Genomic DNA, 18,139 nt, shown 5'->3' with positions numbered 1-18,139 from the left:
CAGAATAATGCAGGTCAAGGCCAATTTTCAAAGCAATGACCTGTAACTGAGCAGCAAGCTCATTACTCAAAATGTGCATTTTAACGCTTCCACTAGTCACTCTTTCATTCAAGGTGATCAACGAGTGAGCGCCATGAATGACCAAATCTGCAGCCGCCTTCGATTCCTGGAGGATCATCTAAAAATGTGCAGGGACAAGTTTCAAAATGCTGACAATTTATTACCTTTAAAAAATATTTAAGATTAGTTAACTCCACCTGCATTAACCATGATATACCGTCATTTGGCAAGAAAGTTATATCACCATAAAACCAATACCGTGACACCCCTAAAGATAAGGGGAAATGGAGACGGCGTGGGAGAGACACATGGGGAGAGAACTTGTGAGTCAGACTGGGACACAGAGGGTGGGAAGTAAGGTGAGAGAACACCTATCAGTGTTGTGGGTTTGTGTGTACCGCACTCACTAGCACAGAGAATAGAGTCTGCAAGACCACATGAACAGAGGAAGAGGTAGAATGAATGCTAGACTTTGCCAAACAGAGCAAAACTGACCACAGACCATGACCACAAAGTAGGCAGCACTTACAGAGCACACCTGACAATGTGACTGTGACCTACAGAACAGGCATAGTGTGAGATTGAAAAAGCATGGAACAGAGAGAGCACTAGAGTGTTGTATGTGGCAGTATTTTGCTCCCTATTTTTCACAAAGTTGGTATTAAAATGTACATCCAGTTCCCAAAGGGAGTATTTTACAAGCGAGTAAAAATGTTTTAACTTTAAAACAGATGTTTTTGTAATAATTATTTCTTTGCACATAGTTACTCAGGCATGTTAAAGGATACATGTTTACATCTTCCTATCCGCAGTCCTAATAGTTTATTCCTTTGGTACCATGTTTACTATTGGTCCCAACATATCCATGGAGCTGTGTGGGCGAAAGCGGGGCAAATGGTTCTGTGTCTCTTTCATATTTTTGTTGGGGTATTTTTACTTCCTATATTTATTTTTGGGGAGTATTTGCCTATTTTTAGGGAGTAAAAGTGGCGGATACAGACCTTATATGTAGGGCTGGTTGTTCCATAATGCTGCAGCCATATAAAGCTTTGTTTAATGCATTTATGGATTTTATGAAGATAACTTTATAAAAAAAAAGTTATGTGCATATATCATTCATTAGAAGCAACCTATAAGCATCACAGTTCAGAATCCATAATAGAGTAATATCATAATCATGACGGATCATGCAAGTGATCAAGTAGTCTCTCAGCTGGAAAGCCATAGGGAACTGAGATGCTCATCAATTACTGCCATCACTACAATCCACTTACCATAACTTGCTTAACCGATGACTACCTGGTGCAGCCTTATCACTTAGCTACATTTTGTCATCCTGTTGCATGCTTTCTTACTCTAAAGGTGTGGCTAGGACCAGGTTGTACCTAGGGAGTCTCCTGCTCCCCACAACCACCACTATGTGAAAGGCAATCCAGGTAATGCACACTGACAATTGTAACTTCTTTGAAGTATGTGACATTTTTTCAAGTTTAAATTGGGCATTGGCAAGACACTGTTTTGACATGTGCACATGGTCTCCCCTCATTCAGCATCCGAAAAACGCTACATTCTGCTCCCAAGTCACCATGGCTCCTGTGACATCTTGCAACACTCATGTGAACATAGTCGGGTAGATGCTTGTGATTTCTTCCTGCATCCCATCCGGTCAGTCCTGCACTGATGAAGTGTGGACTCTGGCGGTTCTGCTGAAAACTCCAAGATTTGGTATGCCAAGAATTGGCCTGGAAATATTTTCCAAAGTTTGTCTACCTTTTTGTTGCGTCAAGGAGGATGCACATCATGGATTAATCACCAAGTTGCTTAAAGCTCTGTGTTGCTAGTGCAGTCCCCATTGATGTCTTATTTTGCAAGAGAGCCACACCGCACCTCCATCCCCAGTGCAACTCTCGTGAGAGAATGAAGGTAGCCTGCACCTACGGTGTGTAGTGGTGATAAAATGGATTTCTGGAATTTGGCCTGGTGGAGAGATTTTGTGAGGCCCCCCTAGTAATGGTGAGCAAGGAACTCTGATAGATTAGCTAAAACCCAATCAAGGTATGTTGATGAGCATTTAATGCATGGTCTCAGGAGAGTAAGAGAGCGGTCAGTCCTCAGTGAGTACACATAGTATGGCACACAATTCAATTTATAAAGTTAATTCTAAAAATACGACTATTTATTATAGGCCTTATGAACACAGTGGGCAATGAATCTAACCGTAGTATTATCACACAACACTGATAAAAATATAGTCACCATAGGTTCAAATATACATCAAATAGCAAAAACAATTAAGTATTTTAGATGCAGTCAATGATGGAACCAGATCACAAGACCATAACCTAACTTAAGATGTCCAAACCCTAAGACGAATGGGCCCGTATACCCAAGTCACAGGAGCCACCATGTTTCTCACCAGAAGGAAGTCTCTGCACGTAAGCTTCAATATGCTTGTGTTGGTGATAGTTCACACGTTCTAAAAATATTTTATAAGAGGTAAGTATGTGTTTTTCCTGTCTTCCAGAACTACCCAAGTTCGACGACCAAAAGGTGAGTGAAATGGAATAAGAAGACAGAGCTTTGTTCCCAATGTTATCCTATAAAGGACAGAGGGGGACAGATACATTGTGTTTATTTACCCCCCTGACTCTGTTTTCCCAGATGACGATGTTGATCTGGGGGTCGCTGGGGGCTTGATCTTCCTGCGTGGTTCCGATGAGCGGTTCCCAGGAGCTGCAGGTTTGAAGATTCTTCTGGTCGGGTGCAGCTACAAGATGCAACCTCTATCAATGAAAAACTGTAGAAACCACAGATGCAGCCCTCTTCGTGACACTTCACAGATTAAAAGAAGAGTTCCAGTGATTGTCTCTGCCCAGGCGACGACAGGCGTCCTTCCGGTTGCGGTCACAGCAGCTGCTCCAGGACAGGTTTCCTCAATGTGGTGATGCTGAAATTCAGTGAGAAAGCTTCTGGTGGCACAAGCTGGCGACCACTGAAGTTCCAGACTCTAGTGCGAAACAGCGACGCTTTGGCGAGGTGCCCATCTAGAGCTGGTCGGTCCACTGGGCAGTTCAGGGACACTTCTGAAAGCTAAGAAGTGCAGGATCCTCGAACGCATCAAGGCTAGTTGGTCTCACTTGTCCAAGGGCTGAAGCACCGCTCAAGGTCTTGGGAGATAGAAGGGATGCTGGACCGGTGTAGTCTTTGGCTCTTCAGGCTACTCATATTCGAGGGGAATCTTTGCTCCAACAATGTCACGAAATGGCTTCAGGGGTCCTCTTCTTATACAAATTTGGAGCTGAAAGCAAGTATAAAGACTGGGCTGAAGAAGCCAACCCATGCTATGATTCAGAAGAAAGAGAAACTGTCTCTTTGTAAAAAGAACCAATCCACTGAGATGAGTGGATTGAAATATGCACACTTGTCTGGTACGAGGAGTGTAGGGAGACGAGCAGCGAAAGGAACGTGTCTCCAAACAGGGGAGGTCCCCTGACTATGTGAACTTGGGAAGAGGCTTAGCCGCCGCAGGACGCAGAGTTAATTAAATTCAAACTTGCTGCAAAGCAGCAGGGAGAACGCTGAGAAGCCAGCAGAGCCGAGTACCTGACTGAACTGGTGGTGGCTTAACCCTGAGAGATTTGTGGTGGCCAGCCGGCCTGTGCAACAACGCAGATACCGCCACATACCACAACAGGGTGCGGCTCCCCATTGAAGCACCAAACAACCAAGAGGAGTAACGAGGATCGTATGCGAGAGATGCCGAGGAAGGTGGCCCAATAGTGCGGTGGAGTAGCAAAGCAGACGCCATACCCATAAGATCCCGAGAGACTTTGTTATAAAGACAAGATAATGGGGACAAGGGAGGCACAGGAAGATCACGGACGAACATTCTACGAATTGAGTAACTCGTCTCCGTACTAATGAAATCCCAGAAAGTAAACTTATCACATTTGAACTGTGATAAAGTGAAAAGGAGAACAATAATGCTCACTGAAGGAGAGTTGACTGGAAAACAAATATCCTTGTTGAATCTGAACTGTGATACTTTATAGAGGAGAAAAATACTGATCCCTGAAGGGGAGGAGAATGGAAATGTGGTATCCTTGATAAACCTGAATTATACAAGAAAAGGAGTAATGGCGTCCCCAGAAATGGAGGTGAGAAGTTTTTCAATATTTAATGAACTTGAGTGTTTTGAATAAAAGGGAGATGGAGATAAAAGAAGCTGTGAATAATGGTAAATATATCTACTCTGGAAAGAAGGAGAAACAGATCCTGTCTCAAAAGCAAAAGACTGGGAGATATGCAAGAAAGAATGTCCATCTGAAGGTCAATATAGCCTTAATGATAAACCAATCTGAGTCAAGTAGAGGCCCACCAAAAGTGGAGAAAAAAACATATTGATTTGAGGAAAGAATGACATGAGCTGATAAGTTGCTAAAGACTATTGAAAACACGTATATCATGACAAGTGCTGGAAGCACACTGCAGGAGAAGGGGGCGTTATTCGCCTGCCTTTATTTTGTTATAATGCAAATAGGGTTCCGATAGTTCTTTTTTGTACGGTGGACACATTCTTTTTGGACATTGGGAAAGGTGACTGGTGAGCACATTAGTTATTCCTTTAGGTAGGAAATACCCCATAACCATAGGGACGGTTAAGCGTTCTTATTATTATTTAATAAACCTTTTTGAAAAATGTCCTAGGAGTCTGCGTCCTTCTGACCCGTCACAGTGCAAACTAAAAATAATGCAAAAACGGAAAACATTTTATTGCTGCCTCCATCTTGTCCTTTGACACACATAAAATAAGGCAAAAACCCCAGGTGTTAAAAGCTAGGATGATACAAAAGTATCCCCATTAGACTGTACTGTAATGTTCTGTGTGCAGTGTTAAAAAGTACAATATTAAACCGTTCCCAGTACTGATAGTCTGAAGGACTGGTCAGTTTCCCGATAACAATGAGCAAAGGTGAAGTGAAGCTGAAGGCTTTGCTTCCCTTCAAAAAGTCAGGACAGGGTAAAAATAGAGCCAAAAGAATAGGGTTCAATAGAAACCTATGGAGGGACATTTTCAAAAAGAGAAATCTTTCCTAATGAATTAAGACCCAGTTGCCTGTGATTGCCTGGAAGACAGCCCAACACCATATACTTCTAACATAGGATTGTAAATGTGATCTCCCGACACCTAGATGTGATTGTTGGAACGAAAGGGAAAGGTGAAAGCTAGAGGGGCAAGGATTATACAGTTGAATGTTGGAGAGTCCAGTATCCCATTCCAGGGGTTTCCCTGTAAACCTCCCCTTCAAGGTCTTACTGCTCCACCCAGTTGATGCCCCCAATCGGTCTTGCCCCCCTGACCTACAATCCAAATCTGCGGTTAGGAATGTGTCAGAATTCTTTGAACTGTCACGCCCCTGCCGCACACGAGTGCGCGCAGGGGCCGAGATCCTCTGCGGGACCAGTAAGCCAAGGGGAAGTGTTTTGGTTTAGGGGTCGGGGGGGGCTTGGACTGAAATCCTGTGGAAGAGAGTAGGAGGGGGAGATTTGGGATGGGTGGACAATGGAGGGTTTGGGGCGGTGAAACCCCCCAAATATTAAAAAGGGGGGAAACCGCATTTTACAGGTCTCAAGAGAAAAATACCTTTACAGTGATGGCTTTTGATCAAAAGAAAATCGTTCAAAGCTAAAGGGTCTTTTTCTCTTGAGGCAATTTCACATAGAACTGTCACTCATATCTTAAGAGGATGCTCCTCAAGATGCTCTTGAGCATAGCATTGTTTATGCGCCCATATTCTTTACCCTGTTTGAGGCTGTGCCATGAAGTGCCTTCTATCCGTGTGAGCTTCTCCCGCCATACGGTAGTTTCACTGCTCTTTCCGTTATCCTAACCTTCTTAGTAGTTCACCAATGTGTCCCATTCAAAGGTTAAGGGTGTTCTCATTCTTCATCACCTGTGCTAGCATGTTGGTTCTCTTCAGTAAGCACCTGTCCACTCTGTATTCATACACCTGTAAGGAAGACATTCTATCAAACAGTAAGACAGACACAAGTGACCATAGTTCAAGGGTGTTTATTGAACTTCAATTGGGTTTGAAAAACGCTCATCTAATCCTTAATCTAAAGATGGGAGCAAGCTACGTCCATCAAATAATAACACAGTCCTAGTGGTGTCTTGTCTAAATAAAAGGGCCTATACTAATAAACCTATTGCCAATCCTTACTTCTAAATACTAATAGTGTGGGAAACCATGTTTATGCGAAAGAAAAGTTTTAAAGAAATGATATGTCCGGACATTCAAGCCGTTGACTTACCTTCCCCACGTTTTCAGCACGGGACAAGGCGGCACACTCTAGCTTAGCACAGCCTCTGGCTTCTCTAGCACGAGGATTCAGTTCAGAACTTCAATATCAGGGCTTTCTGTGCCAACGTCTCTTTGCCATTCAAAGTCTCATATTCAGAGGGCCTGATGCAATACGACAAACATCAAAGTTCCTTTCTTCATAGGCTTTCACATGTACAAATTCTCTGGTGATTTCCTTTCACCCTGGGCCCTCTGTCGAGCTCAGGCCCACTTTAACACAGAACTTTCAATTGTTCTCCCTCTGTCGGGCTTGAACCAAATTCACATACTTTTCCAAATGTTCTCTATTCCATCAAAATCGAAGACTTTCGACTGTGCACAGGATTTTGCTTGACCCGTCTCAGGACCACTTCAATTCACATTTGTTATTTCAGTTTGTCCCCCTCTGCTGGGCTCGGACCAAATGTATCTATTATTACTTCTCAGCTGGATACCTTACAGAGACCTCGATTGAGCACCCACGCAGTGCCAGACCACTCACTCAAAGGTATTGTAGCTTGCTTTAAAGTTCACTCAGCAGTTTTAACTTCATTCGCATCTATTATCACACATTTGAACAATGTTCGTTCCAGCGCTCGCCATAAAATGTTGCTACTTGCAACCTTGGCTTCAACACAGACCTGTCTTGTATTGGTCTTCCCAACTCACCGGCTGTATTGACTTCACTGATGCTGCTTTGTTCTTGGAGCCAAGTACGGTACCACAGTGGCTGGTGATTCTCCCAGTCTTGATTACTGACGCAAGGGGTCGGGGGGGGCGGATCTGCAACACAATGCAGGATTCTTCAGTCTGGTTTCCTGGTTTTACGGCTTGCGCTTTCTATTCTCTAGGTCTCTGGAAAGTTATGCTTCCTTGGTTAAAAGGTCAAGGGAATTTCCCTCCTTGCAATCCCCTTTGATTTTGCCGTCTTTCCCCTCTTGCTCAGCTGCCATCTCGAAACTGCAATTTCCTTGTGTGCTTTGCCTCGCTCAGTGTGCTCTCGTGCTCCTCCTTTTAGCTGTGTGGGGAAGTGTGATGGAAGTCAGGTGTGAGTTATTGTCAATAGTTGCCGGACCTTGCCTGACCACAGTATTGTGACATGTCAGGTACACGACTCGGGTGTTAGTCTGTTTTCCCTTATAGCAGGCTGTCGGTTACAAAGAGTTTGTGTAGTAAAAAGGGGTGGTGTAGAGTTCCTAAATATCCTACCGGGTAGGATGGGCTAAAGGTGTTAGAAGGGATACCATGTCTCACCATACGTTGTCGGTCTCCCACTCTCTAAAGACCCCCCACCCAGGTGATCCTCCCGCACTAGCCCACTCCCAGGAACTGGATCCAAAAGCGATGGCTGTGTCCTGGCCACCTGGATGACAGATCCCCAGGGACTAGTGGGTGAGACACCTTCTGGATTTGTCTAGACTGCCTCATCCACTACACCCGTCTGTGCTGAGCAAAGTGTACACTTCCATCTTTGCCTTTGTTTTGACCCTGGCCCTGAATAATCAATGTTAAAATGAGTCACTGCACCATCAATGTGAGAACCTTTCTGCAAGTTGACTATTTCGAGAGCCCTTGTGGCAAGATTCAAACCCTAGGACGTGCTGAATTTAACCCAATGACCTCATTATTAACTTTTCCTAGCACCATACTTGACAATGTCTATTTTAATTTGTATTCCCATAACCTTTTGTGCAAGGCCTAGTTTGGCTCATTACTATGGTTACATTTGGTGTTTAATTTAATTTGGTGTTTATATAGCGCTACAAACCCTCGGGTATCTGAGCGCTGCTTATTATTACCCACGGTGTGTGGTGCTCATTTATCGACCTCGGAAGGATGAAACGCTGAGTTTGGCCCTGCTGGGATTCGAATCTGCGTTAGCAGGCTCTGCACGGATGTCAAAGTGAGCGCTCTACTCGCTGTGCCACTTGACCGGGTTGTGCACCTAAAGGTAATCTGTACTTGTAAAAACTTGACACACATTTTCAGGGTATCTGGTCTTTTGTACTAGAATGTGCAACAGATAATTTAGCAAAGTAAATCCAATCATTGGACATAGAATGTTAGCAGCATCATTATAATAGTGTCTCCGTAGAGCCAAAATGTTGGTCATTTCAAAACATTTTTCCCTTTATCCTGTTAAATATCTCATACGGATTCTCCTTCTGTCTGTTGGATCGTTCTTGCATCTACACCTGCCCCTATAGATCAAGTGTACCTGCCCTTTCAACTCCCTAAAAACAAGCAAATGCTTACAGTGAAAAAAATGGGAGTACAAATACAACATATAGGAAATAGCTGACAAATGGGAGCCTGTCCTGTGCTTCCACAGATGCAGCTTTATGGATGTGTGTATCAATGGTACCAGTGGAACAGTGCCACTGCAAGCCTCTCTCCTGTTACTGTCTCCTCAGAATAAAAACTTTAAAATGAAAATGCATATTTTAATATCCATGAATTACTGATTTGAAAGTTTAGATTACAACATTATATATATTAGAGTTCCAATGCATTTTGACTTGCCTACAGCTTTCCCCCATAAGGACACAGCAGTTAATATAGTGGTATAGTGAGTAGAATATTCACGCTTAAAACGGTGGTCCCGTCAGCACCTCATTGGTCTAATACCAATGCCTATGGGCAATTATGTTTTGTCATTTGCATACTAAGTAGCCAACATTTCAGGACTGCCTTGCACATCCTTCAAGAGACCCCTTGTATGACTCCTTAACAATCTACTCTCTTCCTTCAAGTGGCCCAAGCATAGCTGGAGCCAGCACAAGTGTTTGCTGACACTGGGGACAGTGTTGCCTGCTTTCCTTGTTCGGTCAGGCTTTGGTCCATGAACTTCCACCTCTGTCTGAATCCTGCTGTCAGGCCATGATTACTCGTAGCCCCCACATTTCTCTTCCACTCTCATCTATGCTCTTAGGGTATTTTCTGAGGACCACTAATAGACTATTCAGTTTGTATTGTGTGAATTACAGGCAACCAACGTAAGCATTTAAGCCCTGTTTAAAGTAGACCCCTTTCCATCTCTAGTGCTATCCTTTCTCCATGCTTTGAAGCATCCTCAAGTGAGCAAAGTCACTATAAATGTAACCACCCTACGTGTGCATACTGTTTGCAGCGACGTGTCCTTGCAGAGGCATGTGATGAAGCATACATTCTGTATTTGGTAGAGGATTGAAGGTTGTATGTTGTCCAGCAAAAAAGGTCCCAGGCAACTGTTAGGCCAAATGTATGTATGTGCCGAGCTTAATGGTTTAAGCTTAATGACCAACTTCCAGCTATGTCTGTATTATAGGTGAGATCCCCTCTGTAGCCTACCAAAACTAGCGGTGCCACTGCATGCTTATGACTGGACACTTCTGAAGAGTACTGTTGTGGATCAGTAACATGCCCAATTTGTAATCTAATAATCAGAATGGCTTTATTCATGGCATGCTTAAACTATCTCAATCTGAAGATAATTGGTTTCATTTTGGGTTGCTCACACCAAACCAATAACAGCTCTTTGTGAAATCATCCTGCAACACCCTGTCAAGTTAATGATTGTATTTCTTGCTCACTTTTTTACCTCTAGTTTAGGGATCTATTTTTACTTTCAAGAATAGAATCCTCTTATACCAATAGGACAGAATAGAGAACCTTAGTTTGTTGAAAAGTATCTATATTTGCTGATTGAGGTTGTTTTCTTGGTTTAGAGGTCGTTGTGTGTTTGGTATTGATGGTGATTGGGGGGGTTGAACAGTTTACCATAAAGTATCTTTTGGCTTGGTTGTCATAAAAGTATCAGAATGAATGGGAAATTGAAGTGATCAATGTCAACCTCCCTCAAGCACTAGTCTGTTCTACCAAATCATAGGATTGACTGAGGTTCTCAGCTGTCTTCTCTAATAAATACTTACTCATGTTACAGTTTTGTAGGAAGCACTTTTTCTAACTGCTGTTCTTTTCTCTACCAAAGGACTACGCGGACACTGAACTCTTGCTGTCTCGTGCAAACGTTGACCAGGAGGCACTGCTCGGTTATGCTCGTGAGGCTGCAGACTTTTCCACCAATCAACAGCTGCCATCTTTGGACTTTGCAATTAACCATTATGGGCAGCCAGATGTGGCAATGTTCGATTTTACATGCATGTACGCCTCTGAAAACGCTGCACTAGTACGGGAACGTAACGGCCATCGGTTACTAGTTGCGCTTGTTGGGGACAGCCTACTGGAGGTAGGTCACCTATGACACCTATTCAAGTGAGACTTTAAAAAAAAGGTCTCCTGTGGTGATGGGCCTGCGCATTGTTCAAGAAATGCAAATTGTCCCAGTGGTTCTCACTTGGCCTAATTGGAGAAGCCTCCAGCACACAATAAGGAGAGTGTAGAAGCCAGCAGTTAAGCTTAGTTTGTGTAATATCAAGCTTGAGTAAGACATTAGCTAAGTGATCAACCTTTCAATCAAAGTAGTATTTCCGTAACAACTGTCCTGAAGTGCAAACAATTTCTTTTCATTTGAATCAAAGGCGTTTAACTGTTTTTTTCATAGTCTACCGTTGTTGGGCTATATTTTAGGTCCATCGTCATGCATAGTTCATTCCAAAAAAGGCTCTGATAATGTTGGATGAAACACTGATTTATGGCTTTATTTGATAATTCTTGTTTTTGTTTGCTTTATCTGCTGTTTTTCGTATTTTCGCTGGCTTTATGCTGTTATAGCAGTTTAATTTCTCCTGTACAGTATTCTGAATACCTAGGGCAAGGCAAGGGTTTCACTCTATTAAATATTTGAAATCATTTTAAAATACAAAATAATGCTTTGTATGCTTTTATTCTTGGTTTAGCGCAGCCATTCATGTCACATATCCACGACAATACTATAACTAAAATTGAACAGTGCATTTGTATCTGGCGCGTCTGATACTGTGGGAACCATTGGTAAGTGAGACAAGAGGCACATTGTACCGCAATGCCTGATGGTGAGTGATGCAGCCAAGTTTACTTCAAGCATAATGGACTGCAAAGCTCATGGAGTCCACATTGTTGCCCTTCTAGTTGCTATTCTCTTGTACCTTTTGGATTTGATTAGGTGTTGGATAAACTTGTTATTGCATCATTGGGCTGGCCGCACTGGGACAAAAGTCTAGCACAAAATGGCAAAGGATTAGATTTTAAAGCAAATTGGAGTAGTAAAACTGGTTAAAACTAACCCATGCAGTGAGGTGAGTCCTCAATTTCATCCACTTTGCTCTCTCGGTCTGACTCATTGAGCATTGCTCTATTTTTAGCCCTAGCAGTGAGTAGGAGACTTGGATCATTTTGTCATTTATCTGTTTTATCTTTTTTGAGTTGCCTCAACCTTTTTGTTTTACCTTTTTTTTCCTGCTTTTTCTCGGCCTTGTTCAGCCTTTCTGGCCTATGGGAACTGGAATTGCTCGAGGCTTTCTAGCTGCTATGGATTCTGCTTGGATGGTACGAAGCTGGTCCCAGGGTGCCAGCCCTTTGGAAGTCCTTGCAGAGAGGTAAGTGGAAGTTATCAAGTGTCAACATGGTAAATGAGAGCAAAGATTCAGGTTTTACAAGAGGACCAGTTTTCACACCATTGTAGGGGGGAAACTTGTTTTTGTTGTGTTGGAAAGCTTTGCAGGCATTTCCTCTCTTTTCACCTCTTGCTAACATGTTGTACCGAAACCATTTTCAGGGTAATGGCTGCATTTAATCACCACGGTTAATGTATTTCTTTATTCTTTTGCTGCTCCTCTGCCAGGGTGCAACATTGATTTCACTTTTGTAGGCTAACTGTTCAATTCTTAATTAAACCCCACTTTTGTCAATTTGAATAATAACAATACTTAGTTGTGAAGTGGTCGTCTATAGCTCCCTCCTGGCAGTAATGTTGGCCTTGCTGAGCATTGCTCTTTAAGAAAGGAAGGCAGGGTGTGTTAGTCGTATAGCAGGAAGGCAGATGCAGAAACCTTTTGTTGATGGATGCAGGTGGGAAGTACCCGTTACCTAGGTGTCAATATGATAATCTGTTTGTGGTTGGTACCGACCGGGCAGGTTAGACATATGGGCAGGCCCCCGAATTGTGGAGTGCAAAAATTAACGGCATAGATGTAGAAAGAAGATGGCCTGCTTACAATCTTGGGTTATCAACTTAGGTGCAGTTGCTAGAAGTCCATTGTTTTCATGCTGCTTGTTATTCTCATCAGTTTGGTTTGCTTTAACTTGCTTGGAACTGTCCCAGTTCTGGCCTGCCTTCTCCTCCTGCTTCTCTCCAGGCTCCCCTTGATACTTGGCTGAAATGCTCTAATCTTCCAAAATGAGCCCACAAAATGTATATTTAACCTGCCTTCTTCACAAGTTGAAACTGCTGTGGTCTGCATCACCTGCTTGTAGCCCAGAACAGCCTTGTTTGCTTGACATCAACCAGGAGCTACTTTGACTCTCCTGGCCAAGTGGTGCCATACAAACACAGCTGTTTAACTGTGTATGTTGGGAAAGTTTACAAAGGAGCATTGGGACTGATCTAGGAGACATTTGTAGCATATGGGGTCATATAGAATTTTAAAAAATGTTGCCGCTCATGTGAACCTTTTCTGGTGCACTGCCTACTAGCTGCTCTTTGACCAGAGGTAGCTCCTGTTAATCGGGTGATGCCTAATATCAGGAATCCTCTTTAGACTCCTCAGCTAATTCTTATTTCGATTCTTGCAACTATATACATAGTACCATAGCTTCTCTCGTCACAGCCCGACTGAATCCTGTTTGATATGAGCTCCAGATTATCCTTTGGAGCCTAGTTATTTCTGGTTTCAATATTAAAAATTCGATGATAGCCTCTGCCTTCCTTAAATAGACTAATCTACTCATGACTCTTACAAGCTTAGCTAGCCTAACAGAACTAGTTTGAAAGCCCTCCCCTGTGGATTTCTGAGCATTGGATGTCTCACAGTATCGCATGCTTTCAATGTACCCAATCGTCAGGCTGGAAATAATGTAACCACAATTAAAACTAATAAATGGCATTGCATAGCCTAGCTATCCCTCGTCTTGTACCATTTGCCCTTATTTAATGAGGTAGGGAGGTCAACTACCCGAAGCCATCTTTCTAATTCTAATAGATTATAATCCTGTCTTGCTAAAGGAAGTTTTCAAATTACTTTCATTCAACATTACTTACTCATTTGGTGAAAATGTCTTTCTAATTTAAAATTACAAAGCTATGTTCTGATGGGGCTTTAATTTTGTACATCTTTTCGATGATCCTCAGCAGCATGTAAAGCACTAGATGAGGGGGGTGGGGGGGAACCTGTCAAGGTCTCTCAACCAGATGTTCTCAAGTGCTCTTGAATTAGTTTAATCATCTGCAAAATATTATCCAGACAATCATAGGGTGCCTCTTTCAAGAGCTTGTGACATAAGGCGTTGTTTGAGTAAATATGAGAAGGTGTATATTTTTTTGTGATTGGGTTTCAAATGAAACCTTATGCAAGCAACATGTCTCAAAATACAAAATACATAAAAAGCCACAAAGTAATGTTCCATGCAAAATCTAAAATCCCCAAAAATGGTTTACATTTCTATGCTAAAAATCATTAATGTGATCATCCTGACCAACAATGAATTAGTCAATCTGGGTATGCAGCATATCGAATAACATCTGTAAAGTCTGATTACTATTGCCTTCCCTCAAGCTATTCCATAACGAGTCACTAGTATTTTCAAAATGACTATAAACAGTTTAAAATGTAGTCTCAAATTTCCAGTTGACTCACAATACAGACTTAAATGTTTCAAGGCTTCTAAGGAATCTTCCCTTTTGCATAAACGACAAGCTCTTGCTGATTTTACTAGGCCAATTCTTGGACCTTTGCACTCGAGCGTATGCAGTTGGTTGAATTTAATGTAAATTGAATCTCGCTCGGTTGCAGGGAAATGCACCTGGACAATTTGTCTCTTTCTAATGAAGCTAGCATACACCTTATACATCGAATAGTGACCCAGTTGTTAGTTTCTCTCCAATCAGCTTCATGTAATTATTGCTTCATCTTAAGTGGATTGGATAATAATTCTTCAGCGTTCGACCCAATTTCAACCAACACACATCTTTCCAACAAAACTGGTGAGAGAGCTAACTGACTCAGACATCAAAACCCAGTTCAGCTCTTCATACAAGAAATGCACAGGAAGGGCGAGTATTTTATCATAAATGCAAAATTGTTCCCAAACCACTATCATTTGCAGGGAAATGAACCCCATTTCATGTCTTATGATCGCATTCGGTATAGAGAGCCAAGCCCAGTGTTCGTTTCCAAATAGTGCCCTGGACAGAGTTTAAATATGTTTCAATATCAACCAGCATCATATCTAGTCCATAAGTAAGTGAAGGGACAATTTTAGCTGAATAAAACCGTAGTTGGGGTAACAATGAAAATGTACACATCCTCAAGCAAACTTTTAAATAGGGCAACTAAGGGCTGAATCCTTGCTTTTAATCTTCCTTTAGTCGCATTAATCGGAACATTGTTGGACAAAGTGTAACCCAAATAACGTAATGAGGGGACCCTTTCCAAACACGACTCTCCCACTTGCCAATGCATAATGTTTGACTTTCTTCTAGTGGAACATATAATTATCTTTGACTTCGACCTGTTAACCAAAATGTTATCACTGGCATAGCTCGTAAATAGTGACAATTTATTCTGTAAACCAATTGGGGTCTTGTCGACTGACAAGTCATCCGCAAATGTGAACTAATTTATTTGACTCATGTTTTATTGCATATGGCCAAAGCTCCTCAATATCGGCTATATATAGCAGGTGAGCCGACTTATGAATTTCCCGGGGGGTGCCCAAATGTAGGAAGTGACATCAACGGCAGTTATATGACCGCATTTGCACGTAGTCCCCAATTTGGTGCAAGGGGGTGGGGCGCAGAACAGTGGAAACATTGGCTGGCTTGTACTGCATATACAAAAGTCAAGTAAGAAGGTTTCAGCCTTCCAGTTGCATTCAAGTAGGCCAACACTGTCCCTACTCCACCCCTCTATAATCATCCAGGTTGTAGTAGCCCTCAAAAAGGCAGAGCAACACACATAGGATGGGAGAACGAAATGCCAGCCCATCCTGTAAGTGTGTCAAACCTCAGAGCTAAAACTGTGCGTGTGCATCCTACCTTGGAGCATAATCTCACTAATTTGGTGCAAATCTTGCAAGTGGGAGCATGGGAATCCCCTGCGTGTGTGTAGGCTGCAGACCCTGGATCATACGCTCACTTCAGTGTGAAATTCTGCCCATGGCTCTTTGGGCAAGCATTCAGGATGGGTCTCACACCCTTAAACAGTGTGATATATTGAGTGGGCACCTCACTCCTTGGAGCATAGTATCACCTGTTGCTGGTAATCTCACAACTGAATGTACAGTTTCACTCTTGGTCACCTGTGACACCATGTATATTAGTGGAGTCAGTCTCCCATCTGGGAAGACAATTATATATTCTGATATCTTACAGGCACAAGCCTTCTACCTCTTGCCCCATGATGGCTTCCACCATCCTGAGCGACAGCTTATGGGCAGCAGACAGCTCAGGACATGCCTGTTGCCAATTGAATGTAGCCAGATCTACTATTTATACACTGGGAGAGTGCCATGAATCCACATTCGTGGTGAAGAAGTAATCAAAATACAGAACACAATGGTATAGTGTTGCAGTCCTGCTGAAAAATGACAATTCGGTCTGTTTAAATGTAAAGCAGAGTGGCTGAGAAGTACACGCACTGTGGCATTAAAAATAAAGCAGCTGTGGTGGGTGGAAGTGCTGCTTTGGTTGCATCAGGAGTATGCAATTCCCTGTGGGGTAGTGTTGGTCATTTCCTATTGAAGTATAGCAGCCCTATTGAGAAGTGCCATTAAAAGTGAAGCTGTCCAGTAGGCTGGATCATTGCTGCTCCATAAAAGTTGTAGGAGCCTGTGTGAGAAGTGACAGTACTGTGCCAACAGTGAGAAATGTAGTATTTGCACATTAATTGTGCTTAAGCACTTTGGGTTATTGAATAGTGCTGCTGCATTCTGAGTAATTTCATCCCTTTAAATATATTAGCTCTTGTATAACCATGACAGTGTTGAGTTATTCTGATGATGATGAAGCTGATATCAGACTTGCTCTATAGTTCTGGTTCTGTATCATTAAATGTACTTCCGATCTTCAGGAGGATAGCTTGGGGGCAACGTGCTCGCCTTGGAAGCAAGACAACACGGAGCAACACAGGTTCGATACCTCGGTCCGCGCAACAAAGGTTCGATCCCTCGGTCCGCGCTTAGAAACCTCTGGGTATTACACGCATTATAATTAACCAATAAAAATAAATAAATGGCTGAGGCGTGCTAAGCCTTGTAAGAGTGTAGCAGCTCAGTTGAGAAGTGCCGATGTTGTCCCATCAAAAGTATAGCAGCCCCACTAGGATGAACTAGCATTGCCTCAACAAAAGCATAGTATTACTGCTGAGAAGATTCAACAATTATAGAAGCTCTGTTGGGAAACAGCAGTACTACCCCATCAAGAGTATAGCGAGCTAATTTAGGAGTACCAGCATTGCCCCAATTCAAATATGGCTAGCTCTACTAGAAAGTGCTAGCTCATATAGATTACACATCCCTGCTGAGAAGTGCTGTTACTGTCTCTATAGAAGCCGAATATCTCGGCACCATTAGAGTTACAGCAGTCCTGCAAGTACTGTCCCATTGAATGGTATTACACTGAACAAGGATAACAGTATGGCAAGGTCCATACTGGGTTCTATGTGATAATTCTGCATTTTGAAGAACAAATACAAAAAAGACTGATTTATTTCGTCCAATTTGTGTGGTCTTCAAAATGCTGAATTATCACATTCGACTGCCCTCCCCCCGCTAAACCCCCCAAGAAGGTGATCCCACCTAACCCCACACTCCCCCTCTCTCCCACGCAGTTTTCTTCCTTAGAATTTAGGAGAATTCCCTCCCTCAACGCCTCCCTTCCCCGCCCATAGCATTCACCCTCACCACGTGCACACTCAGACATGCAAACAGTCTCATTTGCCCTCTCCCTGGCCCATCCCTCCGCAGATGCAATGGATGCAATGCAAGAGGGGTGCACAGATGTAGAGGTACACCCAACCCAAAACGATTATTATAAATTGAGGGACAGACTTGCTTTGCATCTGTCCCTCAATTTCTAAAAATCATTTTGGGTTGGGTATAGCTCTACATCTGTGCACAGATGTAGAAGTATACCCAACCCAAAAGATTTTTAGAAATTGAGGGACAGATGCAAAGCAAGAGCCTCTTGCTTTGCATCTGTCCCTCAATTCTAAACATCGTTTTTTTACCCGGCTTTTACCCCGGGCCGCCAGAGAGGGACACAGTATGGATGGAACAAAGGGCCATCCATACTGCGTATCTTCTCAGCGGCCCGGGGGGGTGGCTCAGCCCCGACTTCATTCTGCCGGCGGGTGCCCGGGCCTCGGAGCACCTTCGTACTCGCTGCCCCTGATATAGAGATTAGAGTGTTGGCACAAGGATGCAGCCCTGTCTTAACCCAATAAAGGTCTCATTAGCTGTCGATAGTAACCCATCCATAGGCAACCCGATTTTGACGACCGTGTCTTGATGGAGAGATCATTTTGACACGAGGAAGCAGAATATTCCTGTTCACAAGTTTCCCCCATAATCTGTTGCGATTGACCCAGTTTAACTTATTG

The 18,139-nt window shown here is 42.9% G+C and overlaps 1 protein-coding gene across 19 annotated transcripts in view; it reads left to right on the top strand.

Moving 5' to 3' along the window:
• Window positions 1-18,139, top strand: part of MICAL3 (microtubule associated monooxygenase, calponin and LIM domain containing 3) — a 2,299,897-nt gene that overhangs the window by 799,372 nt on the left and 1,482,386 nt on the right. For all 19 annotated transcript variants that reach the window (XM_069628665.1, XM_069628668.1, XM_069628663.1 and 16 more), the window contains 2 exons: window positions 10,375-10,632; window positions 11,805-11,920. In XM_069628665.1, the coding sequence (XP_069484766.1) occupies window positions 10,375-10,632; window positions 11,805-11,920 (374 nt within the window). The remainder of the gene's footprint in view (window positions 1-10,374; window positions 10,633-11,804; window positions 11,921-18,139) is intronic.

The sequence above is a fragment of the Ambystoma mexicanum genome, chromosome 12 (genome assembly GCF_040938575.1).
Source record: "Ambystoma mexicanum isolate Mex_15411 chromosome 12, UKY_AmexF1_1, whole genome shotgun sequence".
Taxonomy (NCBI): domain Eukaryota; kingdom Metazoa; phylum Chordata; class Amphibia; order Caudata; family Ambystomatidae; genus Ambystoma; species Ambystoma mexicanum.
Note: the sequence above shows the minus strand (reverse complement) of the source record. Positions and strands in the feature narration are given on the sequence as shown.